The sequence below is a fragment of the Bos indicus x Bos taurus genome, chromosome 23 (assembly GCF_003369695.1).
Source record: "Bos indicus x Bos taurus breed Angus x Brahman F1 hybrid chromosome 23, Bos_hybrid_MaternalHap_v2.0, whole genome shotgun sequence".
NCBI lineage: Eukaryota > Metazoa > Chordata > Mammalia > Artiodactyla > Bovidae > Bos > Bos indicus x Bos taurus.
The window spans coordinates 33,982,472-34,009,638 of record NC_040098.1 but is presented as its reverse complement, the minus strand read 5'-3'; the positions used below and the strand labels follow the sequence as shown (position 1 = coordinate 34,009,638).

Below are 27,167 nucleotides of genomic sequence, written 5' to 3'. Positions count from 1 at the left end.
ACCGTTTCTTTCCTTCACATCAGTTGACTTGAGAGATACATTTCTTTATATACGTTCAAGGATTGAGAAGGAGGGACGGAGGCAGGATAAAATGTTTAAAAACAGAAAGTCAAAGAGGAGAGTAGTGATGTGATATTAACATGTGTGAACACAGAGCAACCTGTTAAAGAGATTCCTGGGCCCTGGGGTGGGGCCTGAGAGTTGGCGTTCAGGCCAAGCTCCTTGGTGATTCTGATGGTCCACGCACCACCCTGGGAACAGCACGAGCCTGTGACACGTATTTTTATTGTGATGATATAAAAAAGGGCAACTTACTACCAGGTGATTTCCAGGTTGAGTTTGATGGTGCCAAGGTCATTGATGTCCACAGCCACCACCTGAGGTCGGGCTGCAAACAGCTCTTTGGTCTCACAGGTCACGCTGCCGACCAGGAGGTGAGTCGCCAGCCCTTTGAGTTCTGTGACCTGGTGAGAGAGGGAAGGGAGAAAGGCCTTAGAGGACAGCGCTGGAGGAAGGCACCCCTCTCCTTTGTTTTTCTTGGCCGGCGCAGGCATTTCAGAATCATATCTGAAGCTGGGGGTGGGTGTTTCCCAAGCCCGTCTCACATTTGCACTGCCCGCTCTGACACAAAGGGTGGGTCTGGGGATGTGCTACAAGCACAGACAGCGGTCTGGGGGGTGCAGGGGCAGCAGACAGACGTCTCAGGGACAGGTCTCCATGACAGACTATTCAGCTGTGGCAGCAGCAAAGACAGCACACAGCAGTGCCGACCCCGTACCTTGATGGAAATGAACCCGACTATCAGCGGCAGGAACACCATTTCTTCTCCGTCCCAGCTCTGTTTGCCGTTTACCTCTATCCTGCCTTTCAGTTTCCACCTCTGTCGGCCATACTTCATGAAAATCTGGGGAGAAGATGCCAAAGGGTCCTCAGGTTCCACTGCCCTCACCCGCCTCCCCTCCAAACACCAGGATGGGAAAGGCAGGTAAAAACCGCTCCTCCCCTTCTCCAGCATCCTCATGCCCTGTCCTGACTGTCCCTTCTTCCAAATTCTCGGGGTGGGGGTGGGTGGAGCAGAGGAAACGCGGGGAAAGACTTTCAAAAGGGAGTAAGCTCTGCTTCTCTAGGACCGGGTGCGGAGGGCTTAAAGGTTATTGTATCAAGCCCTTCAGCTCACTCAGGTCAACAAGCTCTTTCTCTCCTTAGTTCTGCTTCAGTAGAACAACGACTGGATTAATTCTGCACACTCCCCAGCCCCTTCAGAGAGACAAGGAGCCAACAGCTAAAATCTACTCAGCGGCCAGAGGCAAGAAATAAGACATCCTCCTTCTGGGAAAGGGAGATGGAGCTGGACAAGGATTTTGAAACCTGACACACTCTGGGGAGAGGGTGTGCAGACTCCCCTTGGTCAGACAGCTTTACTGGTTAGAGGAAGATACATTCCCCCAACCTCCCACCAAGATGAACGATTAGAGAAGGTTCTGGAGGTGATGGTTAGATGAAATAATTATGGAGGTTCCCTTTTGAAAAGGAAAAAGATAAAAAGCGTTTTTTACTTTATGGAGTATACTTTTTATAAAGAAAGATCTAGATTTCACTATTCTTCGCTCCTGATACTTACAAGAAGTCATAATCCTGGATTGGATCTTGGGTCAGGAAAAAAGCTGCTATCGAGTACAATATTGGGACATGGAAAAACATGACTGTAGATCTCATATCCAACGACACGAGCTAAGGGATCAATGCTAAGTCTGCTCATGTCAAGAACTGGACAACATTTATATGAGAGAATGTCTTCCTATATTCAGGAAAATAATTTACGGGTGAAGGGTCATGATATCTGTGCATTGATCTACAATGGTTCAGAAAAATAACAACAGCAATATTAATCATAATAAAGCAAATGTGGCATAATATTAAAAATCAGTGTCTAGATGACCCATATATGAGAGGTCTTATACTAATCTCTAAACTTTCTTATGGGCCCAAATTTATTTTTCAAAATTAAAAAAAAATACAAATAAAAAGACAATTAAAGAGGCAAAATAATGACAACTGACTCTTGTCTCTCAAGTCCAACAGCCAGTCTGACACCATACTTACTTCATATTGATCTCCAGGACAGAGGCGAGCAAAGCCAGCAAGACCTGTAAGCAAGCAGTTTGGATCAGAGACACAGAGTCAATTTCTCTTCTTTACAAACCTTCACTGGCACATTTATAAAACTCAGTGTCAGGCCTTTGTGAAAACTCATGTAATATCTTCTGGGGACCCTCTGTGGGCACAGCTATTGTTGGGAATTCAATCTATCTCAGTGAGAGAGGACATTCCTTGCTGGGATGATGGGAGAGGTGCTCGCCAGGCAGATAAGGCTGTCTCTTCTATGAAGAGCCCCGTTAAGTCGTGAGACTGTGAGATAGATGAATGTGCTTTCCACCAGTCCCATGGGTGATATCAGGGTTGAGAGAGATAGAGAAGGTCCATGGAGGCCTCAAAAAGCACCTGCTGTTACCACTCTCTGTCAGTAGATGGCAGCAACTTATCATTTCCTCACACCTCTCCATCCACAGAATCACTCCATTGAGGACCCGTTTCTACTAACCAGTAGAACATTAACAAGCCTCTTAAAAAGATTTACTGAAATAAGAGCAGAATTAAAGAAGCCAATTTTCACTAATAGTTTTCTGGAGGATTAGTCTTTTATTTTTAGTGCTTCTGAAGCAAAGCACAATCAACTTGTTTTTATAAATCCAAATTGGCTGGATATGCCGACTTCAATAAAATCCTAAGCACTCTCTAAAAACCTCTACAGACTATTCAGAATTCATCAACTGCCTGTTTACCTACCTGTGCAATTACAGTGGAGGCCTGGTTAAAAAACAAAACAAAACAAAACAAAACAAAAACCTAAACAACTGATCTGATATCCTTGCTGGATAAAGGACAGTAAAGGTGAAAATCCTTTGAAGGTTTTTTTTTTTCTCCTTTTCAAAATCACCAGAAATTTTGTATTGGAAGAACTTATCCAAATGGGAGAAAGCTACTTGGAACAGATGTTTTTGAGCTTCTCAGCTCATGTTATTAAAGCAAAATTTTTTTGGAATTGCTTGTAGTTGCATCACACTGATACTGTGATTATCACATTGTGGCACGTGGCAGTAGGTAGGTAAAAACAGGCCTGGGATTATGCTATGCTCCTTCAAGTCCTATCTGCTTATGTAAGCCATTACGGTACTGACGGTACTGACGGCATAACTGAAACAGCTGCATTTACTGCCTAGCAAGTATCCTTTCAACCTGGCCAGGTTCCTTTCAGACTCTGGTCTGAGGCCTGTTTGGACTTTCAGTTGGGGAAAGCTTCGTGTTCCTCAGTGGTTTGGGGATGAACGTGGCACTGTCTACAGAGCTTTCACGATGACCACTCCAAAACCCACCACAGGGGTCAGCACCAGGGAAGGACATGGGAGGTGGGGGGCGGAGGGGCCTTTTATCTCCATGGTGCGTCTTCCTGCCTCTTGCGGATGCTTTACTGTAAACTCGACTGACTGATGAAACAGTTCTCCCACAACCTCCTTCAGAAGCCCCAGATACTACAGTGAGCAGTTGCCCATCCTGCTTTTCCTTTGCTCAAGGGCCATTCTGCCAGAAGAACGCATCCCTTTTTTTTCTAGCTCTACAAGGATCTACAAGGATCTTCTTTTCCAAAGATAAAAAGGATCACACATGTTGGCTGGCAGCACGTACACAGAGAAAAGGCTGGTTGGAAATCCATGACAATTTTAACAAAATTTAGCACTGGGGGGGAGCCGTTCTGAAGCTAAGGAAGTCACACTTTCTACTCCAAGGAAAACAGCCAAATAGCTGAATAGCTGGGAGCTCCCATTACAGGCCTGACGGATTTATGCTGAGACATAAATAATGCAGATTTACTGGCTCCCTTATAGATGTCCCCTCTCCTGGGCTGGGCCTGCCCTGAAAGCTGCAAGGGCCAGGACAGACTTTTTGACATACACACTGCTTGGAACTTAATTTGAAGTAGGTAATAACTGGGAGAAGAAGTTGATTTCGGTAAAGGACCAGATCTTTTCATGTGCACATTGGTGGATGGCTCTGCACCCTCCTCTTTAGCCTGGTACTGGACCAAGGATCCCCACAACTCTCCTCCCAAGGTCCTCTCCTGCTTGCTCAGTTGCTCAGCCATATCCAACTCTGTGTGACCCTATGGACCATCACCCGCCAGACTCCTCTGTCTATAGGATTCTCCAGGCAAGAATACTGAAGTGGGTTGCCATACCCTCCTCCAGGGAAATCTTCCTGACTGAGGAATCAAACCTGAGTCTCTCATGCCTCCCGGCATCGGAAGGCAGGTTCTTTACCACTAGTGCCACCTGGGAAGCCCAAGGTCCTCTCATTCTAACCAAAAGTTACGTCCGGGAAGCCTTTCTCTTCCCTGCTTCTGTCCCCCTTCTCACCCCTCCCCCCAGCCTTCTAAGCAATTGGCCATATTATTGGTTAGGCAGGTTGTTTATTCCACTGAATTAGACTGGACTGGCTCATGCATCCATTTTCTCCAGTAGACTGTGTGGAGGTCAAGGCCAGGGACCGTTTACCAGGATGCAGCTGGCCAACAGCAGGAGCTCAGCGAGCATTTGATCAATTGCTTTTACCACCAGCACCTACCCCACCCCCGCCAAAAGCCCCACAGAATGATTTTGTTATTGTGTGTTGGGGTGGGGTGAAAAGGGAAGTGGGGAAGGGTGTGGCAGGAAGAAGTTGAGTTAGCAGGTCTGAGAATGTTATGAAATATTCTCAGTTTATGTCACTATGTATGTTGGGAGCGGTAATTTTTTCTTACTAGAATTAATAACAGATAAAGTAGCTAAATGCAAAGATGCAAGATTTCTTGGCAGCGCAAGTGACTGGCTTCCTTTTATCAAGAGAAAAAGGAAGATTTTCATGGGGATATTGCCCTTGAAAGGCTTCATAGAAATAGTTCACGTTTTCATGTTAGATTAGGAAAGCGGAAGTGAGCTTGCAGGTTTGACTGATCCCTGAACCCAGATAGAAGCCAGGGAAGCTCATTGGGTAGGTGGAGAGAACAAAGTCAAGGATAGTGATGGAAGAGCAGGAGCCAGCAGAAAGTTCAGTCCGTCCATCACGATAACTCGTCATAACGCAGATTTGTTCTTCAGCTGGGCAGCCAGTTCCCCAGTGGATGGCAGGGTCCCCACAGCGTCCTCACTTCACCACCAGGCCTGAGGTCCAGATCTGGTGGGTGGGATCCCCTTTCTCCCACACCTCTCCTGGGATGCCTGTGTGCTGGGTGGAGGATGACCATCCCATAGAGAAAAGAACATTCTTTGAGCAATCTTTTATCCTATCTGCTCAACTTTGTTAGAACTTCCCACCTCCAGGGCTTCCCTGATGGTTCAGTGGTTAAGACTTTGCGCTTCTGTTCCAGGGAGTGTGAGTTTGATCCCTAGCTGGGGAACTAAGATCCCACATGCCAACCCAGGAGTGCACTGCAGCAAAAAAAAAAAAAAAAGTACTGTGTGACTCTGGGGACAAGTCACTTAACCCTGTTCCCCATGGCAGAAATGGGGAAATTACCATCCCACCCCAAACTGGTGCATTTGATAACAGTGTCAGAAACAGGGGATATATGGTACTGCCTGTGTTAACAGTGAGAAGATGGGTGTGACAGGAATTTCTCTCAGCTGTGAGACCCTAGATTGTGCTAGCCTGCGTGGCTAGTGTCTCGAGAGTTGGGGGAAGGAGAGAGAAGTGTTCTCTGTGAAACGCTGACCCAGGACAGTGGTTTTCCAGAAGCAGGCTGCTGATAGAATCATCCTGAAGATGAAAAATACACACACTCCAGGGCCCCGCCCTGACATGCTGAGAGGGGGGCAGGGCCCGAGTGGTTTTAGAACCACTGACTCTGGTGAGGACTCAAAATGGAGAGAATGGACTGAAAAATCTGAAAAAGCACAGATGCCACACGTCAGCAGTGAAGTAAGTGTTGAGACTTCATACTGAATAACAGCCTGACTGGCAATGGGATTTGCTGGAGAGAAGAACAAAGCCACGTGGGCAGCTGAGGGTCAAGGTCGTGTGGACTGGCAGGTATACTCATACAGAGAAGCTCTCCAGGCATCGAACTTGACAGAAAAATCTCTCTCCTGATAGGTGACTCATTGGAAAATGAAGCTCTCCTGTTGAACGCTTTTTTAAAAAAGCTCCCCTTTCCTACTCCCTTGATGGCAAAAAGTAGGCAAGAGGGTGATTAAATCCCCACTAGCAACCCAGAGGTGCAGCTGCTAAGACACCTCAGCAAAGGAAAGGCGCACACACCAGCCATTTTCCCCGCGGTGAGTGGGCAAATGGCCCAGACTCAGAAGGAAGAAGGACCTGCTGGGAGGGCTGCTCGTTTGAGAGCCCTGCCGGCACTAGGCTGTTAGCCTGACACTTGGGGGATGCTCTGTTTCCTAACACTAGAGCTTCTTTTTGTCTTGAAGATGCTAGTGGTGCAAATAGACACTGCTTCTAGGGTAGAACTTTCTGGAGTCAGTACCAGAAAGGCGGTGGGAAAATGCACAGTCCTCTGGGAGGGTTAACACTAAAAAGCATTTAAAAATAAAGAACTTGGTAGGTCATTTACAGGAAAGTAGAGCATAAACGAACAAACTTAATGACACCAAGAAGCCAAAAGACAAGTCTAGAATGTGGGATATTCTGTACAACAGTGGCTTCAACATAGTAAGTCAATGGTAAGAAAAAACAAAACAAAACAGAGTGGGGTCTGTTTTAGATAAAAAGGAAACTAAAAACAGATACTTGATGACCAATGATAATGTATGGACCTAGTATGGATCCTGATTTGAACAAACCAACTATACAACTCATGTTTAAGATGACTGGGCCATTTGCCAGTGGAATGGATTCGTAACAAAGGCATGTTCATTTTATTAAAAGTGATAATACTTGGCATGTGGTGATGTAAGATGCCCTATTGTTTTTCCCCCCGACAGCACCACGCAGCTTGTGGGATCTTAGTTCCCTGAGCAGGGATTGAACCTGGGCCCTCGGCGCTGAGAGCGCAGAGTCCCAGCCACTGGACCACCAGAGAGGTCCCAAGATGTCCCTGTTCTTTAAGAGAGGCATATTGCAGTCTACAGGGGGAGACTCCCACATATGAGTTTTATTTCATCAAAGGAAAAACAAAGACAAAGAACCAGATGAAGCAAAGGCGGCAAAACCTTGCCAATTATTAAATCGAGGTGATGGGTCAATGGGGGTTCCTTGTAATATTCTCTCCATGTTTGTGTATGTTTGAGATCTTGTTATAGTAAATATTAAAGTGTGTAGGCAAGGCTCAGGATGAAGGTTCTGGAGCATCAATAAATTAAGTGGGGAGGGCTGAGAGAGGGTGGCCTAGAATCTTTGCAAGGACAATAGAGTGTGTGATGTGACACTTGGAGGAGCTCTACAGAGCTGATGCCTGCCTCTCTAAACAGGGGGGAGGATACCTTTCATCTTGATGGAGAACTCCCCCAGCTGCTTCTCCAGCTCCGCTTCAATGGCGCACATGTTCTAGAAAGAACACAGGGGACCAGCGTTAGAACTAAGCTTCTCTCAAAGCACACCATGTTCTCACAGGGGTGGACAACCACTGCTCAAACCGGAGGCATTTACCTGTTTGCAATGAGTTACACGACCCTGTTCATGGAGCAATCTTGACCAAATGTTTTACCTAAGCCTAAATGAGCCTTCTAGTGTGTGGGAAATTTAGAGCACAGGACCAAGTTAACTTATAAACAGTCAGATAGATCTGGAATGTGCAAGATTCTAAAAGAACTGGCCTGGATTATATAAAAAGGCAGTAGTACTATGGGATAGAAATTCTAGTTAAAAGAGATTAAAGAGACATAACAACCAAATGTAATGTGTTAACTCTGATTCCATCATGATTTGAAAGTAAATAAAGTAAAAGAGTTATGAAAGACATTATTGGACCAAATAAGAGAAATCTGAAAATGTACAGGATGTTAGATCATTCTATTCAGTGACTGGTAATTAATATTCTTAGTTGTGATAATGGTGTGTGGTTATGCAAAGATAACATGTGTTACACAGGTTCTCATTAAAGCATCCGTGCTAAAATATTTATGGGGTGAAATGTCACATTATTTACCACTTACTATCGAATGACTTAGTAAAAAGGGAAAAAAATGGAGCATATGCAAGAGAAGGAAAGCAAATATGGCAAAACATTAGCAACTGGTAAGTCTAAATAAAGTAATGACGGTCGACATACTAGTCTTTAGTTTTCTGTAGGTTTGAAAATTTTCTTTACAATAATTTGGAGTTAAAAGAGCTGAGAAGTTCAACTGTACTCCAAGCGAGTGAGGCAGGATTCCTGCTGCCGTGCCAGGAGGCCCCCAAAATGATTCTTGGGTTTGACAAACGTCCTCTCCTCATCTAATGTTGAGGGAACAGTGGAGACAAAGGAGCGACACCATCTCTGCCTGTGGTTAGATGTCTAACCACCCAGCCTACTTCCTCAGTGTCTGAGGACCTAAATAACAGAGCAGCTACAGTTAGAAATCAAGAGAAAAGCGCTGTGGCCAGGGGCTGCCCCCATGGAGGCCCTCCTGCAGTGGCCAGTTTAAGCTTCGGGTGGTAGCTCAGCTGGTAAAGAATCCACCTGCAATGCAGGAGACCCCGGTTCAATTCCTGGGTCGGGAAGATCTGCTGGAGAAGGGATAGGCTACCCACTCCAGTATTCTTGGGCTTCCCTAGTGGCTCAGACGGTAAAGAATCTGCCTGCAATGCAGGTGACCTGGGTTTGATCCCTGGGTTGGAAGATCCCTGGGAGAACAGCATGGCAACTCACTCGAGTATTCTTGCCTGGAGAATCCCATGGACAGAAGAGCCTGCTGGGCTATAGTCCATGGGGTTGCAAAGACTCGGACACGATAGAGCGGCTAAGCACAGCACACAGCCGTCACCTCTGATGTTCTAAGCAGAAAGCCCTGTGCCAGCCTCCTGCGTGTGCCCCCCGCCCCCCTGCCCCACACAGACACCCTGGGGCAGCATCTGCAGGCTCCTCCCCCATCACATTTTGGGGGCTCGGGCCCGTGGTCTGGGCAGATCAATGAGCATGGACAGGGGCTGCTTCCATATGCTATCTTTTTTAAAAAACTTTTTATTTTGTATTGGGGTACAGCCGATTAACAATGTTGTAAGAGTTTTAGGTGGCCAGTGAAGGGATTCAGCCATACATACACATGTATTCGTTCTCCCCCAAACTCCCCTCCCATCCTGGCTGAGGGGTTGCTTCCATTTGGATTTTGTTTGCAGAGGGCTTCAGGATTGACTTGCAAGCTAGGGGTTCTGACTCTTAGACGTCAGTACCTCAAATAGCTCAGCAAAGCTGGGGAAAACTTCCTGAGGTTGAACTCTGTGCAGCTGTAAAGTTTTGAAAACAAAGTCTCAGTTTTGTAAACCAATTTTCTTCCTCTGAGCACTGGGTGTCTCTGGGAAGGAATGGATTACTGTTTCTAGAAATCTATCAACGATGTTATCATACATGTCAGTACTGTGACCAGAGTCTTTAGGAAACTTGGTGGGGGCAGGGGACAGCTAGTTTAACAGTTGAGGACACCCACAGTCAGAATTGTCTTCTGTCTCCCCTAGGCAGCCCTGGATGAACACTGCGGCCATTGCAAAAGGCTCCCAGAACCATCAATTCCTAAACCCTCTTTGTGATAAAATCCCTGTTTTTTGTGGTTATGTGAAGACACAAATCCACCTGATGTCAGGTGAGGTAGGAAGCTACCGATGTCCTGGCCTTCCTTCTCCTCTTGCTGAAATTATACTACACAACAACCTTGAATTTGTGAGCCAATATGATGTTGTGTCTTGGCACCTGACCAGGGGCAGTTATTTCTTTTTTTTTTTTTCTTAGAGCTTTTTATTTTATACTGGGGTATAACCAACTAACAATAATAGTGATAGTTTCAGGTAGACAGCAAAGGGATTCAGCCATACACATACAAGTATCCACTGTCTCCCGAACTCCCTTCCCATCCAGGCTGTCACATAACACTGAGCAGGGTTCCATGGGTGGGTGTTTCTGAAACACCCTACAAAAGTTTTGGGACAGGCACAGGCTGCTGCTCTGTCTTCAGCGTGTGTACTGAGAATGGCCACTCTCACTGGCAACTGCTCTTTTGACTTCAGAGATGTGTGGAAATGAGGTGTCCTGAACTAGGGCTGCTTCTAAGCCAGAGAGTCTTAGCCTGTGCTCCATCAACTTGGATGGGGGAAAAAAGAAAAAGTCACGTTGCTATTTCCACTAACCTCTAACTGAAATCTAGTATGTCTGTATATCATGAATGGAGAAAACAAGCCACAGCCGTACAACTGGGACCTAGTAAAAGTCTACATTCATGTCACATCAATTGTTGCAGGCATCTTGAGAAATCATTTCAATACTTGGAAATTTCAATAGTTATTGGAGCCGTTGCTAAATCTTATAGTTTGATGTGTTCATAAAGCAGCAGTCTTGTACTGTACTACACATTTGGTTTCAAAAATATTTTGATCACTGTGCTGACAATACTGAATTAACTATATTTCAATATCATTTGTTTCCTTTGAATTCCTATGGGCTTTATTTCATGCATTCAAAAAAGCATTCTCCCGAAAAGGGAACTTAGGTGAAGAAGCCCTGCTTTAAGCCATGAAAAAAGACAAAGTTGGTTCAGACAAGAGGCAGGGCTGGAGGGTTACACAGGAAATGATCCTGCGGCAAGTCATCTAAGACGTCCCTCCTGTCCAAGGGCTGAGACAGATGCTCACACCGGGAACTGTCCAGTAGACCCTCATCAGGCTGATGACTTCATTCATGACATTGGATCTCTGGACAAAGACACATGGGACAGTGAGAAGGTTTTAATAATTCAGTCATTTCATCTCAGGCACTGCTATCAGGTGACCCCTGGAGGAGCGAAGACCTCTCTGTGTTGTATGTCTGGGCCCCAGAGACCGTCAGAAAGCAGGAAAGCGTGCTTCTGTTCATGACTCTCTTTCTTCCCTCCTTTACAATAGAACGGAAATTTCTTACAATAAAATAATCATAGGCAGGAGGTTAGTGAACCCAACATCCAGGGTGGCCATCTTAACCACAAGGTCTGTTCAGTTTGCAGGGATAAAGCTAGAGAATCTGGAAGTGCATTTCAATGAGCAGAACCAGCACATTTGTGGCTCATTCATTTGCTGACATTTTTAACATGCCTTTGTAATCTACTTGTGCATAGAATGTACACATAAAGAAGTGTACACTTGTCCTGTGAACAGCTTCACAGCATTTAAAATCCTGTGGATTTGCACGTCCATGAACAACACCACCAGGAGGGGTGTGCCTGACAGGTGAAGCTCACAGACCAAGAAAGTAACTTGCTCTGGAGTTTATAGAAGGTGCTGAATCAAAATACCACGAATGATACCACCCAAGAGACATTTTAAAAAACTACACTGATGGCCTCAAGAAAATGCAAGACATGCAAACAGCAAAACTTCTCTCTCTAAAGAGTAGAATGAGCTTGCAGGGTGCCTGGTTCTCGGGATGTTTGTGTGCTTAGTCGCTTCAGTCATGTTCGACTTTTTGCGACCCTATGGACTGTAGCCGGCCAGGCTCCTCTGTCCATGGGATTCTCCAGGCAAGAATACTGGAGTGGGTTGCCATGCCCTCCTCCATGGGATCTTCCCAACCCAGGGATGGAACGTGTGTCTCTTACATCTCCTGCATTGGCAGGTGGGTTCGTTACCACTAGCACCACCTGGGCAGCCCTGTGGTTCCTGACAATTCAATTCAGGTCAGGCCAGGTGGAGTTCAGCAGCCGAGCAGGCTGGCACATACCTCTGTGTATTCTTTGTAGCTCCGGTTGATCTCTGCCAGGCTCTCGCGGGCAGCTTTGCTGGCAGGTGACGTTGCAAAGGCTTGCTTCATTTTACTGGCACCATCTTGGAGGCGTCTTTGGATACAATAAGCTTCATAGAGTTCATCTACCTGCCAGAATCAAAACAAAACAAGAACACGATCAATATTTATCCCACTTGAAGGAAGTGACACAGGCCATTGCTAAGAGTTCAAGATACTTTATGTTTCTGAACTCAAAAGGAGACTCTTGTAGAAGTGCCATCCTTTCTAGACAGACCTATCATTTTTGTTTCAGCCACTCAGTTCCATTTTCTATTTCAAACAAGATTTTACTCTGAGCTTTCTTTTCAAACGGCATGGAATGAAAATGAACTTAACATTGGTGGACGGCGTGAGATAAGGTTTAGATAATGAGGACAGGAGTCTTTTACACGAGGAACAAACACTGGAAGAGTGTGTACAGTATCACACTGATGCGAAGACCTTGCATTTACTGGGCTCTTATCACTTTATTTTAAGAGTGTCGCCAGGTGATAGTCACACATCCAGATTTAGAATTCTTTTTAAAAAGAACGTGAGACTATTTATCGAAAATGATTTTTGTAAAGATGTGGCTCAACAAAAGACAGAAAACAATGGCAAGTTATTCTTAAAATTAGAGTGAAGCATGATTGTCAAAACTTATCAAACAGAACATAAGAACTGTGACATCTTTGGCATGTAAATTATACCACAATTAAAAACATAAATGGGAAGAATGGAAATGAACATTTCTCTGCAATACCTCTACGCTTAGGCTTCTAAATAATAATATACTCTTTGCAAGTGGTTATTGATCATACTCATTAGATAAGCCTGACAGTCACTTGATACTTCTCAGGCAGTAATTCTCAATCGATCCAGCGTGATTGTGATAGTCAAGGGACATCTGGCAACATCTGGAGACATATTCCAATGTCACACCTGGGAGGTGCTGCTAGCATCTAGTGGGTAGAGGCCAGGGATGCTGCTAAACATCACAGAGGACAGCCCCTACAGCAAAGAATTATCCCCAAATGTCAACAGTGCCTACACTGAGAAAACCTCAAGTTATTCCAGATATTGATCTCTACAGTCTCTTGTAATATTTTCAGTTATCAACACACCAACCTCAGTTAACTATAGGAATTTTCATGCAGATTAAAAAGCATGATATCACTAAATATTCTATGTTCTGGGAGGCAGTTATCTACCTAGGACTACTTGAATTTTTCATTTCCGTACAAACTTTGTTCTATCTAAAAGGAGGCTATAGCTGTGGATTCAGAAGGAGGTGGAGATGAATATGATGGATTTCAGCATTTAAGATTCCCCTTTTATCCTGAAGGCAAACTTTTGGCTGATCACTAAAAAGCATTACTACTACTACCTGTTAATGGTATAATTTTCCATAGTGGCTCTCTCTATACAGATGTCAGTGATGCTTAGCCGAGTACATGAATGTTAAGAGACTGAAGATGATTCTCTTGGTTAAAGGATTCTTTGCTGCTCTTCGACAATTCACCCCATTTTTCTGAGAGGAATCGTCAAAACTCTGGAAGGAACAACAGTCTTTCATCTTTGGGGTTGGTGGAATTGTCCCTGAATAAGAGGGAGGTATAGGACCCAAGGGATGGTGGCACATCTGCTGATAAGACCCTTTGGCTGGTGAGTGGCACTGAGGGTGGTTTCCATACATTCAAACCAAGACTCACTTGGTGAGCTTGTTAAAATGTTGATGCCCAGGCCTCACTCTGAGACGCTGATTTAGTAGCTTAGCGATGGGTGAGGAGTTTGAGAATTTAAATAAACGGTGCAGATTGTCTGATGTGGCTGGTCCCCTGGAGACTTAGAAACACAGGAGCTGATATCTCTTCTAGTGCAGGCCTGGCTGCCTCATCTGTGTGGCCTCCTGGGGGACTGGCCCTTCAGCCTCTTTCCCAAAGTCGCTGAGACTGTAATCCTCTCAATAAGGAAACTGCTCACTGGACCACTGGTATAGCCCTAATGATTAGTATACTACTTTACATTTAAAGAATAGTTTATTCTTGTTTTCATTTATTTTAAAAATATTTTTATTTTTAATTTTTTTTATATTGGAGTATCATTGACTAACAATGTTAGTTTCAGGTGTACAGCAAAGCGATTCAGTTATACATATTTATTGTCATTTAAATATTAGTCTATCCTAGCCAAATGGAGTTAACCTTTCACATAAAGGATAACTAAGCAGGGGTTTAGTTATCTTTGGGGTTGGTGGATTTAGGTGGTTGCACTCACCTAAGCAGAAGCTGCAGACAAGAATTTGTCTTACCTATAAGTTAGCAGTGTGTGTGTGTGTGTGTGTGTGTTAGTCATTCAGTTGTGTCTGACTCTTTGCAACCCCACAGACTGTAGCCTGCCAGGCTCCTCTGACCATGAGATTCTCCAGGCAAGAATACTGGAGTGGACTGCCATCCCTTTCTCCAGAGGATCTTCCCAACCTAGGGATCAAACCCTGGTCTCCTGCACTGCAGGCAGATTCTTTACCGTTTGAGCTACAGGGAAGTCCTGTAAGTTAGCAGTGGCTCTCATCAAATAAATGGAGTCAATAAAATATAACTTGTTAGGATTTGTTAGGCATCCATGCATAAGATGCCACAGATAGGGGGTTACTAACCTTTAATAACCACTAAGATTGTTATATCTTACAATGATGGATATGAGATGGATAAACACACTTTTTCCTAATACTAATTCTGTTTTCTTGCTATTTTCCCAACTAAACAGAGTAATTTCAAAGCTCACCTGCCACATAAATATCTTCTAATGGATGTCATTGTTTTACTTATTGAGTTGAACAGAAATAGGAGCAATTTCAGATTTACCAAGGTAATAAATATCTTTCAAAGTAGGAATGTACAAAGGCAGTATCATATAAACGTTTACAGACATATAAATCATCACAGAATTCTAAACTGGAAAGGATTCTTAGGATCATCTAGATTGACTACGTGCAACTCCAGGCTCACTACACAGAGTGGGAAGTCAAGGTCCACCTGGATGATACAGCCCAGGGAGTATGTGCAGAGATGGAAGTGAACCTGAGACTTCTGACTCCTAGTAGAGAGAACAGCTAAAACCTCCAGTCTCCACACTTGGAAGATGAGTGGGTGCCTCTGATGGGTGCAGATGAGAACAGGAATTGCTGATAGTGTGATTCAGCTGCTCTCAAACGGAAATTGTTTCTAGGTTATGCCAATACTGCCGACAGTGTCCAGAATGACGGCGGATAGTCCCACTCCATGCTAGGGTGGTGGGACCATCAGTCAACTATTTGTAGGGTTCAGGGCTGGATATCAGGGACCCTGACAAACTGGAGTACACAGAGGGAAGCAGTGAGGATGAAAAGGAACTTGGAAACCAAGCCATGTGAAGAAGGGTGGAAGAAACTTAAGTAAGCATGAGAAGGATTGAGGGAGCTATACTACAGCTGTGGTTAAGTATTTTAAAGGCCTTGATAAAGAAGATTATGGGGGTTCCTTCTTTATCAAGGAAGGATACAGAACCGTTATATGTGGGACGCAAGTGTAAAGTTAAGCAAGTGTGAAGATTTTTGTAGGGTCAGTCTGGTGCAATCTTATCTCTGACCAGACCACACTGAAGCTGTATTCTACACTAGTCACTGGGCACACTGCACAGGAAACACTTACTAAATATCTGCTGAACTGAAGCAGAGTAAAAAATGTGCTAGTTCATCAGGCTCTCCATTCTTATTTTTTTCCTCCAACTGTACTGCCTGTTAGAGGATTTAACTGCTAATCAGGCTAGGAATCAATTGGATAAGAAATTCTCCATGGACTAGATGCTACGTTCAGGCCAAAGGTATACTGATTAGTGACCGAGAACTGAAAAACAGGCAAAGACAAGAGGAATGTCAATTACCTTACTGATGTGAAACTCCAGGCGTCTCATGTATCTTTCGATCGTTTTAATTTGCTGGAATTAGAAGAAGTTTGAAACAGTACAGACATTTACAGTTTCACTGATTAGACACGTGTAGCTATTTATTGAAGATTTTAACTTTACAACTTCATTTATTTTTGGCTGTGCTGGTCTTTGCTGCTGCCGGGACTTTCCCCTGGTTGCAGCAAGTGGGGGCTATTCTCTAGTCGTGGGGCACGGGCTTCTCCTTGCGGTGGCTTCTCGCTGCAGAGCATGGGCTCTAGGGTGCTCAGGCTTCAGTAGTTGCAGTTCCCAGGCTTTAGAGCACAAGCTCAATGTGCTGCACAGGCTTAGTTGCTCCACCGCATGTGGGTGTTTCTGGACCAGGGATCCCAGGGATGGAACTTGTGTCCCCCGCATTGGCAGGTGGATTCTTTATCACTGAGCCACCAGGGAAGTCCTGTGTGGCTATCTTTATTATCTCATACTCAAAAATGCCAGAAATTGTTAACTATTTCCCCTTTCTTCCTATCTCTGTTACTACTTTAAAAGATTCTCTAGTATCAACTTAGTATTTTTTAAAAATACTGAATACACACGCTGAAAGATGAACTTGAGCTAGCTTTTAGAATCCTTATGTTTAACATCAAGGGAGGCCAAAGAAATTGAATTTCCTGGATTTCTGGCAGGACAGTATCATATTGGAATATACTTAAATTCCTTCATAATGACATTTTATCAGTTCAAAGATGAACTCACCCCCATTTTAATGTTTCTGAAACTAGGGTGCATTTTACAACTGCTGCAGTCTGTGCCTGCCTCAAGATAATCATAGTTAGTTATGTGTCACCTCTTCCATTTGAGTTATAAACATTAAATTTAATTACCCTTTAAAATATTTGCAAACAGATTATACTAGGATTCAGCATCAAAGGTCTCAAATATACAGAAAGGCATGGAAAGAGACAACATTGCATATAACTTTAAAAAATATGTACATATAAGAGTTTGTCACTAAATGTAAAGTACACTTTTTAAGTGAAAAGAAAGAAATGTGTCACAGTTTAACTGGAATCACTCTTTTTCTTAGTGGCACATAAGATAATGATGTATTTTCCAATCAAAGATTTCTTCCATTTGATGAAATATGATAGTTCCCGTTTAGAGAGAACACAGGTATGGACCTTTAAACACTTGGAAAATTCTTAAACTTAGTAGCACACTGAGAAACCCTGAAACCAGGTGGCATTTTTACAAAAGTGACCTTAAACACATTATTGAGTCTGTAGATCATAGTACTTACATCATTCTCATTAGATAAAAGCATGAACTCTTTCTCTAGGACCTTAGCTGGACCTAAGAGGAGATTGCTGACTTCTCAAGGATGAAGGGTTTCTTCCCCCCCAGCAATGCCCTGAACACAGAACAATAACTTACTTTGTCTAGGTCATACAGCACACCCTAAAATTAAAAAAAAAAAAAAAAAAAAAAGAGTATCCGGGTTAAAACATAGTTCCCTCAAAACCGTTACTGACATGAATCGAAGGATTTTGTCTGCATTTCTGCATTATCAGTGAAATAATGATCAACTCCAAAATGTTCTGTTGGACTTTTTCCATTTGCTTTAAAAGAGCAAAAATCTGGGTTATTTTAAATACCACTAAGAATATTTTTAAGAGCTAGTATTTATTTATACTCTGTGTCTCCAGCACCCTGCCCAGTCCTTGCTCCCCCTGGGAGCTGTAAAATGTTCACTTGCTTTGAGCTCTCCTCTCTTTTACATAGTGAGGGGCACAGAAATTCATCTTCACTTAAAAAAATTTTTTTAATGTTAACATGAAAAATAGCAGTGATATATGTGTTAAAAAAGACTTGCCTTCCTGTTTAAACACATAAAAATTGATATTTAAGAAGAGTCCTTGAGAGCGGTGACAGGCTTTCCACAAATTGTCTTTAAAGCATGTTTATTCCTGGGTCACCATATCACAGGAGCATCAGTACACTAAGCCCACAGCCCCCATCAGAAGGGTTTTTTGGAACACTTAGTCCTGCTGGAAGTGTCCATCCACACACCATTGTTCTCCAAAGAGGAACATTTGTTGCCGCTGAGGACTGTCAAGGACACTCAAAAGCTCTGAAGGCCACTCCACAGTGAGTTCCACATAAATGGGAGCACTTTATCCTTTAATATCATTAGAATATAAAACCTCAACTTTCTGTGAAGAATTTAACCCCTACCCAGCCTCTCTGTCCATGGATTTCTCCAGGCAACTCTCCAGGCAAGACTACTGGAGTGGGCTGCCATTTCCTTCTCCAAAAGATCTTCCCAACTCAGGGATCGAACCTGGGTCTCCTGCACTGCATGCAGATTCTTCACCAACTGAGCCACTAGGGAAGTCCCTAAGCCTGTATATTTCAGGCTTTTCAGGACAAAAATATACATTTTAGCACATCTTTTAAAAAAGATAACAGCTATTCATGTATATCTGAACCTTGTGTATGTAGACTTTTCCCGGGCTTTCTGATGCCTTGGAACATTAAGGCATATCATTTAGGACTTAACAGAATCATTTAAAATCATTAGAAACACCTCTTCAAGCAGAGAAGCCCTCACAGATTCAGAATAGAGGAAACTTGTAAGAATCTCCAACAATACCATGTGCAGTTGAAATGGCTCAAGGACTCCTCTGATTTCTCCTAACAATGGCCTCTTGAGCTTCCTTCCCCTTTCTGATATCACTCACCTATTACTTTTTAAAAACTGGAGATAAAAGTTCTGGGCTCCAAATTCCAACACTAAAAATATGGTGGTGGTGCTGTTCAGTGGCTAAGTTGTGTCCGACTCTTTGTGACCCCATGAACTGCAGCATGCCAGGCTTCCCTGTGCATCACTATCTCCCAAAGGAAAATCCCAACTTTTCAGTTCCTTATATTACTTGGGAGGAGGGGTATAGGGAATTTATTTTTAAGTTTTTTTTTTTTCCTGATTACAAAGTTTGTCTGCATAAATATGCTTGGAAAATACTGGAACATATTAAGAATAAAGCATTAAAATACACATCTGGAAGCAGATGGTACTCTGCCCCTTGAATCTGCTTTTCTTGAAGCTTCTTCCTCATCCTATGCTCATCCAGTAAGATAAGTTACTTAGCAGCGCCTCCTCTCCCACCCCAAAACCCGACTGTGTTAACATCTTAATGATTAGTACCTACCAGGCGAGAGTTTCTTCTCATATCTTTTAACTGAGTTGTCAGCTTGTCCAGCTCTGTCTGGTGAACCTCCAGATACTCACTGTAAAGATAAGAGAGATGTGATCGTGAACTCCATGACTACTGAGTGGATCAGTGCTGATGATGACCTGAACAGGGGGATTGAGAGCCTGAACCTTACTCTGTGGAGTGCAGAGCTGGTGAAGGAAAGGCTCTGCATTTTTCCAAACTCTCCACATTTTGAAAGCTCTAGCAGTTGCCTCTGATATCATCCAGATGGTCTAAAAGGAGAACCCCATGAGGCTGGCAGTGCAGGAAAGCAAAACCAATGAAGAGGGAGGGGTACGTACTATGGAGTCAGTCTTGGGTCTGGGCTCATGGAATCCCAACGAAGTTCCACATGACATTGACTGTACACATCTCACCACACACTAGGGAAGTTTTATTCTGGACAAGCCATTGCTATAATATACTTGGGAAGGTTTTAGAACCCTTCTTCAGCAGTCTCTAGAACAGATATGCCTGTCTACCATTGTTGAAGTGAAATCCAAAGCAGAGTTAAATATAAATATATTACTTTTTCAGGTCTCTTTCAATGTTTGGCTATGATGGAAACCAGAAGAGTTCTTATCTTTCGGACTCATTTACTGTTTCCTCAATTATGGTGCAATCATGCTACAGAAATAGACATTCTAAAATTATCTTACAAGACTAGCTTTTCTGACCCTCCTGAGGATTTTAGAAAGGAAAAAGGTTTCAATGTATCATTAGGTTTGATGTTCTTACTCAAGTCCATTTTTTAAAGCCCTGTAGACCTCTTCCACCCTTTTAGGCTGAGGCTCTTTGGGAGGGCTGCTGTTTTTGTGTCCTAAATTGTGCATTTTCTTCAGTTTGGCCTGAGGCTTCTTGACAGCGGAGGAATTTTCAATGAAGGAGTTACATCTATGGAAAGAGAAAAGAAAAGCTGAAATGGTTTGAGTCTCTGGCAGCCGAAGTGATCTGATCAAAGAAATGCCTTTTAATCATCTTGTGTCTGCATTAGTGTCTTTTGGGGTAGGTAACATTCCCTTGCATATTAATAAATCTGAGCCATCCTACATTTTGTTTTGTGGTATTAGATTTAACTGCTGAAATCTGGAAGTTTGGCTGGGCAGTGGCTACCCAGAGTCAAAGCCTGGCTGTAGATAATGTACACTCTAAATGAAAGCATGTTACATCACTGAATCCTCATGGGAAGCCAAGGACACACACTTCTAGGTAGAAATAATGAATAGGCAGAAGGATATAATCCAGTAAAAACATATGTTCACTATGTGACATAAGGTGTAAGCATCTACTGAATTTGACTGGGGGGCGTCCCTGGTGGCTCATTGGTAAAGAGTCTCCCTGCCCTGTGGCGGATTCATTTTGATATTTGGCAAAACCAATTCAATATTGTAAAGTTTAAAAATAAAATAAAATTAAAAAGTTAAAAAAAAATAAAATTGTATTATAGTTAAAAAAAAAAAAAAGTCTCCGTGCCAATGCAGGAGACATGGGTTCAACCCTGATCCAGGAAGATCCTGCATGCTGAGGAGCAGTTAAGCCCATACTCCATGCCCTAGAGCCCATGCTCCACAACCACAGAAGCCACCGCAATGAAAAGCCTGAGCACTGCAACTAAAGAACAGCCCCTGCTACTGCAACTAGAGAAAGCACACCAACAGAGTCAGCACAGCCAAACGTAAATAAGTAAATAAAAGTATAAAAAGAAGGCAAATTCGACTGAGATGTGAATGAATACATCTTAAATAAAGGGTCTGTACTGTAAGTCACTTCAGTTGTGTCCAACTCTGTGTGACCCCATAGACGGCAGCCCACTAGGCTCCCACGTCCCTGGGATTCTCAAGGCAAGAACACTGGAGTGGGTTGCCATTTCTTTCTCCAACGCATGAAAGTGAAAAGTGAAAGTGAAGTTGCTCAGTTGTGTCCGACTCTTAGCGACCTCATGGACTGCAGCCCACCAGGCTCCTCCGTCCATGGGATTTTCCAGGCAAGCGTACTGGAGTGGGGTGCCATTGCCTTCTCCGAAATAAAGGGTCAGAGCATGACAAAGGGCTAATTCTGTAGGCAAGCACACCTTATTTTATTGCACTTCAAAGATACTGTGTTTTTTCACAAATTGAAGATGTGCAGCAGTCCTGCGTTGTTAGATGATGGTTAGCATTTTTTACCGATAAAGTATTTAATTACGGTATGTCCATTTTTTTTTTTAAGACATAATGCTATTATACAGTTAATAGACTACAGTGTAGTATAGACGTAACCTTTATATGCACTGGAAAACCAAAAAATTGATGCGACCCGCTTTTTATGATATTTGCTTTACTGCAGTGGTCTGGAATCAAGCCTGCAGTATCTCTGAGGATAGATTTTTTTGTTAAGTTTTATTTATTATTTATTTATTGACTGCACTGTAAGGCTTGCAGGATCTTAGTTCCTTGATCCTCAAAATCTCTATTAGTGGCAGGGAGGCAGCCTACAGTGGTAAGATGGACACATGGTAACTTAACCCCAGGCTACTGATCTGATTAGGAAGCTAAGAGGCCAGACTACTCACTGACCCAGCTGTCAAGTGGAAAGCCGTGACCTCTGAGTGCGGCAGGTGTGCACCTTCCAGGTTAATTCTGAGTTACCTTCCTCTGCCATCACTGTGTGTACCAAAGGGGACAATGTACTGCAAAACACACAAAGCCCCTAAGAATGCAAGACCGTGATCACGTCAGAAAACCTGAGGACCAACTGTATTCCATGTTACTTATTTCACTACCTGTCTTTTCTTTCTTGAGTTCGCCTAGGTTCTGTTTTAGATGAGAGGAGATACTGGGGAAAGTGCAGAATAACTTTCTCAAGCCTGTGTCTGAATGACATCTGCTCCCCAGAGTCAGTCTGCAGAGGCAGTCTTTATCCACTGCATAACTTCATACCAAAAATAATCCCCCAATTACAAATACAATTCAGATACCCCAAATACAATGGAAATGTGCTTCAAAAAGGGGTATGGGGTGATTTCAAACTTTATTACAAAGCTACAGTAATCAAAACAGTCTGGCACGGGTCAGACTGTGACCAGTGAATAGAGATCAATGAATACAATGAATACAGTACAGATCAATGAATTGATCTGGAAACAGATCAATGAATAGAGAGCCCAGAAATAAACCCTCCCATATATGGTCAATTAATTTATGACAGAGGAGTCAAGAATATACAATGGGGGAAAGACAGTCTCTTTAATAAATGGTGCTGGAAAAACTGGACAGCTACATGCAAAAGAATGAAACTGGACCCTCTCTTACACCATATAAAAAAGTTAACTCAAAATGGATTAAAGACTTGAATGTAAGACCTGAAACCATAAAACTCCTAAAATAAAACATAGGCAGTAAACTCCTTGACACAGGTCTTGGCTGTGACTTTTTGAATAAAACACCAAAAGCAAAAGCAACCAAAGCAAAAATATACAAGGAAGACTACATCAAACTAAAAAAGTGAAAAGCTTCTACAAAGCAAAGGAAATCATCAACAAAAGGAATACTATTCACCCATAAACAACAATGAAATCTTGCCATTTGTGACAACATAGAAGGACCCTGAGGGCATCATACGTAAGGAAGTAAGTCAGATAAATGTACAATCTAAAAGGAAAAAAAGAAAAACCAAGTTCGGAGATATAGAGAACCAACTGGTGGCTGTCAGAGGCAGGGATTGAAGGCCAGGTAGGAGAAATGGGCCAAGGGGATCAAAAGGTGAAAAGAAAAAAAAGAACAATTTAAATTGGCAGGAAAAGACTACCATAGATGGTGCTGCAATGGGTATATAAAGAACCTTTACTATTCTGTAAGAAAATATGTAAATGTCCACCCTCAAAATAGGCAATGGATGTAAATGAACTGTTTGTTTCCAAGTAAAGACAAAAGACAAGTAAACTTATGAAAACACATTTAACCTCAATTAGGGATGATCTAAAAGACTGAGAAAGATTTTTAGAAAATGCTCAGTATCAGCAGATGTGCGGATAAAGGCAAATCTGTTGTTACTGGTTAGAGGATAAATGGGCTCAAACGTTTGGAGGCACTTTAGCAACAGGTATCAAAAGATCTGAAAAACATAGGGTGGGGGTGGAGTGGGGGTAGGGAGAGCTATGCACACGTATTGCTAGCTTGTCCTAAATCTTCAGCCATCTTCTTTGCAGGAGCAATTCTTAAATAATAGAAATTTGGGGAACATTACATCTTTTTCATGAAAGAGATTAAAACAGCACAGGTGTGTGTTTTGACCAGGCCACACGGATGCAGACTTTGTTCAGAGCATCAGGGTTTGCATCCCTCTCAAGCTGTGTCCCAGGAGAGACCCATCATGACTTGCCTGGATCGCCGCTCCTGAAGGCCACTGAACCCCGCAAAGGACTGGCTCCTGATGATCCCATTGGGCCCTCCAGGTGAGAAGGACTGGGATCCTACCAACATGTTTTCTGGGAGTCTGGCTGGTAGTCCTGTAAGACAATGGAAAGATTAAGGCAAATAACAGGCAGGTTCAAACAGAAAACATGCTAAGCCTGTCAATGATAATAGGAAGTGACATGGGATAAGGTGAGTCATGAGGCTGTTGGATGCTTCTAAGACTTCTTTCCTATGACATGTTCTTTTTAACCCAAAGGGTTCAGTTCTTAGGTAAAGAAACACACGAAGACATAAATAAATATAAATTAGACACCATTATCAGTTACTTTAGGGTTCCTTCAGGGATTATTTTTTTTAAACAAGGTTCAACCGTACCTTCCAAATCATGAAAACTCTGTAATGTTTCCCTCCATTTAGAACAGCAATAACAACAGCAGAAGCACACAAATAGGCCAAGTCAAGTTTCAGACAGGCTCTGTGTCACATTCAAAGCATGGCTCAGTCTTAGGGTGGAATTCTACACTTGGAAGTCACAAGACAAAAAACACTAGGTTTCCTGAGAGATGAGCTTACTTAAACTTGTTCTCCCTTTTTCTACATTTAAGTATATTTTGAAAGATCAGATCATGCTGCTATTGTGGCAGTGAAAAAAAAAGACGCGCACAGGGAGTGCTCACAAGAGTAGTGATAATCTAGGTTATGATAAGAACCCGTGAGAAGAGGCAAGGAAGGGAAAGGGGAAAATATAGCAGAAAGCACACACCCCTATTTCAGTCACCAGCTCGCCTTTTGTAAAGACTTGGTACCGCTGACCAAGATGCGTTGTCAAAACACAACCTCAGGTGCTTCCCTGGTAGTCCAGTGGCTGACTCAGAGCTCCCATTGCAGGGGGCCCAGGTTCAATTCCTGGTCAGGGAACTAGGTCCCACGTGACGCAACTAAGAGTCTCAATGCCGTAGTTGAAGATCCCGCATTTCACAATGAAGATAAAAGATCCCATGTGCCCTAATTGAGACCCAGCACAGCCAAATAAATAACAGAGAAATAAATATTTAATAAAAAACCAAAACTTAAGCTGCACAGAAGCCTAAGATTAGTTTCCCCAAAGGACTGCCCTAGAACAGTTAGGTAATTCTATTCCTTTTATATCAAGAAGAGTCAAAGCACATACCATTGTTTTAGCAGGTTACCTCAGTCCAGAGAGGGGGACGGGCCAGCAGGAGGAAGGAGACACAGCCACTGTCCGGGCTAAAGACTTCCAAAGTGGGCAGACACCAACAGCATCAATAGTTGCCCTTAAAAAACCCAGCAAACAAGCAAGCAAAGCTGAAAAACAGCAGCAGAACGCTCCTGTGGTCCATTATCACTGAGAGCGGCTCAGAGCTCCTGGAAGCAGCTCAGTCATGGGCGGAGGTCTGAATGAGTTGCTTCCCCAGAGAGAAAAGAACAAACAGTCCCTTCCCCATGAGGCTGCAGGCTCCTAAACCCCCTCCTCCCCAGCCACTGAGGAGAAAGCAGCTCTGGGCTGCATGCATTCTTGCATGCACACTGGCGCTGACTCACTTGGCAAGAGGCTTTGCAGTGAGCAACAGGTTGCTCTTTGATCTGGGTGGGACAGGCATCCCATCCATTCCAGCTAGGGATGGGGGCAGGGAGGCTGAAATTTGGGAGCATTCTCCAGAATTTTAAAAGCCATGATGATGTAGAAGTATGCACATTCAATAATAATATCTAATGCTTGAATGGCAGGACAAAATGTAGTGCAAATAGACTCTTTCTGATTGCCTCTCCCCACCCCCAACATTAAAAAATAACCATGATTTACACATAAATCCTTAATAAGGTCCTCCTAAGTGTTCTTTGTTGCTTACTAAGAAGTCTGTCCAATTTTCATTAAAAACACCTTCTTAGGTTCATAAAGCGGGCCTGTGCTACTTTGCATCACATGTAAACATAGCAAATATCAAGAAACTGTAATAAATATCAAGAAAAAGGTCCAGAAAATTTAATAAATATTAGGAAAACATGTTCTTTTTGTACTCAATAATTTTGTTATATAAAACATAACTTAAAGTCTCAATTTGGCAAATTTAGTCAGTTTCATATCTCATTTTGTCAATTATTGTTCAATAGGTCTGTTGCGTCCTGGCAAGCTTTGGTCATGGGAAAAAGACTTAAAAGTGTGTGAAATATTTTAACTGTGTTATTGTTTTGACTTCCTAGAGATTACGTTTTTAAACAAAAAAGATGTTTTTCTATTACCCACTGGATCAGTAGTTGCACGGACTCCTAGGCATTCTGATATAACTGACATGGACCTGAGTATTGGGATTTTGAAAAGGACTGCAGGTGGTTCTGATGCTCAGCCCAGAAAAGAAAAAAAGGATGATGCTGAATTGGTTGAAATTTTCAAACCCAACCAAAACAATTTGTTACAATTTCTCAAATATCCAACTTTTAAAAAAGAGTCTTAAATAAGCCTCTCTTTGGAAAGTTTAAATGTTAAATGAATTAAACATTAGAGTTGGATAGTGAAATAATTTTACCCCTTCCCTTTTTTCGGTACCAGGTAAGAAAGCTGCTGCTTCTTTTAAAGAAAAGGATAGCTTTATTGCTTTGCCAGGCAAAGGGAGACACACCAGGCTTCTGCCTCAAAAAACTATGTGTCTCCAGGCACACTTCTTGAGAACAAAAACGTCTGCCTTGGATTCTGAGTTTGTAAATTGCTTCGGGATGTCCTCAGACACTTTTCATTACAGTTACTTGTTGAATGGATGCCCGCTGGGAACAGGAAGAGGGGTAAGCAGTTTTGTGAATGTTCTGTTTTGCCTATCTGGTCTGCGAAATGATCATTATCTATCAGAGAAGAATTTGGCTGATAGCTGGCTTAGGCTGAGATCCCTATCCTGCCATCAGCTCCCCTGGAGGCTGACTCACTGCCTAAGGAGAGTCATAAAATAAGTTTGAGGGCTTCTGCACAAAGTTAGGCTCTTGAGAAAAAGGAGTAGGTTGAGAAAGGGAAGAGCTGGAGGGATGATGGGTAAGGGTGCACAAAGCACCCCCCTGCCCATACCCCTAACCCTGAAGTGGGGGTGACTACTTGGCTACGAGTCTTCCAGCAGCCTCAGCCATTCCCCTGTGGCTAGGTACTCTGTAACTCTGCTATCATCTTTTTGATGACACCACTCCCACCTCCTGGAGCCTTAAGTCCTCAAGCTGCTCATTGGCTTCCTAAACTCTCACAGACCTGCTTTCTTCCAGCAAAACTATCCCTAAAGCTACGCGTACTCATTTGCAGGCTTTAAGGATTCGAAATTGGTTTCTTGTCATTTGCATTTTACTAGCCGATGTTTCTTTGAAGCAATGCTTTCCCCTAAAGAAAGGACTGATGTACTAATATCAATAGAATTGCATTATCACTGCTAATAGCGGTATAAAGTGATACCCAAAGCTTGGAAGACAATTGGTAGTATCTTCTATTTAATGTGTAAAACACATTTATCCTTCAATATGTCACATCTACTCTTTGCTATCTCCTGTGTAGAAATACTCAACTTCACAAAAAGTTATATACTGGGAAGTTAATGACAGTCAACTATGTAATAGGAGAAAAGTGGAAATGATATAAAT

At 42.9% G+C, this 27,167-nt stretch overlaps 1 protein-coding gene across 8 annotated transcripts in view; it reads right to left on the bottom strand.

Moving 5' to 3' along the window:
• Positions 1-27,167, bottom strand: part of RIPOR2 (RHO family interacting cell polarization regulator 2) — a 211,583-nt gene that overhangs the window by 27,705 nt on the left and 156,711 nt on the right. For 7 of the 8 annotated variants that reach the window (XM_027524196.1, XM_027524193.1, XM_027524194.1 and 4 more), the window contains 10 exons: positions 23,503-23,629; positions 19,882-20,037; positions 19,099-19,177; positions 17,324-17,347; positions 15,887-15,940; positions 11,924-12,073; positions 7,527-7,590; positions 2,104-2,147; positions 779-904; positions 316-464 (listed from right to left, as the gene is read on the bottom strand). In XM_027524196.1, the coding sequence (XP_027379997.1) occupies positions 316-464; positions 779-904; positions 2,104-2,147; positions 7,527-7,590; positions 11,924-12,073; positions 15,887-15,940; positions 17,324-17,347; positions 19,099-19,177; positions 19,882-20,037; positions 23,503-23,629 (973 nt within the window). Of the gene's footprint in view, positions 1-315; positions 465-778; positions 905-2,103; positions 2,148-7,526; positions 7,591-11,923; positions 12,074-15,886; positions 15,941-17,323; positions 17,348-19,098; positions 19,178-19,881; positions 20,038-23,502; positions 23,630-24,708; positions 24,979-27,167 lie in introns of those variants that run through there. The other variant, XM_027524191.1, reaches the window with a different exon arrangement.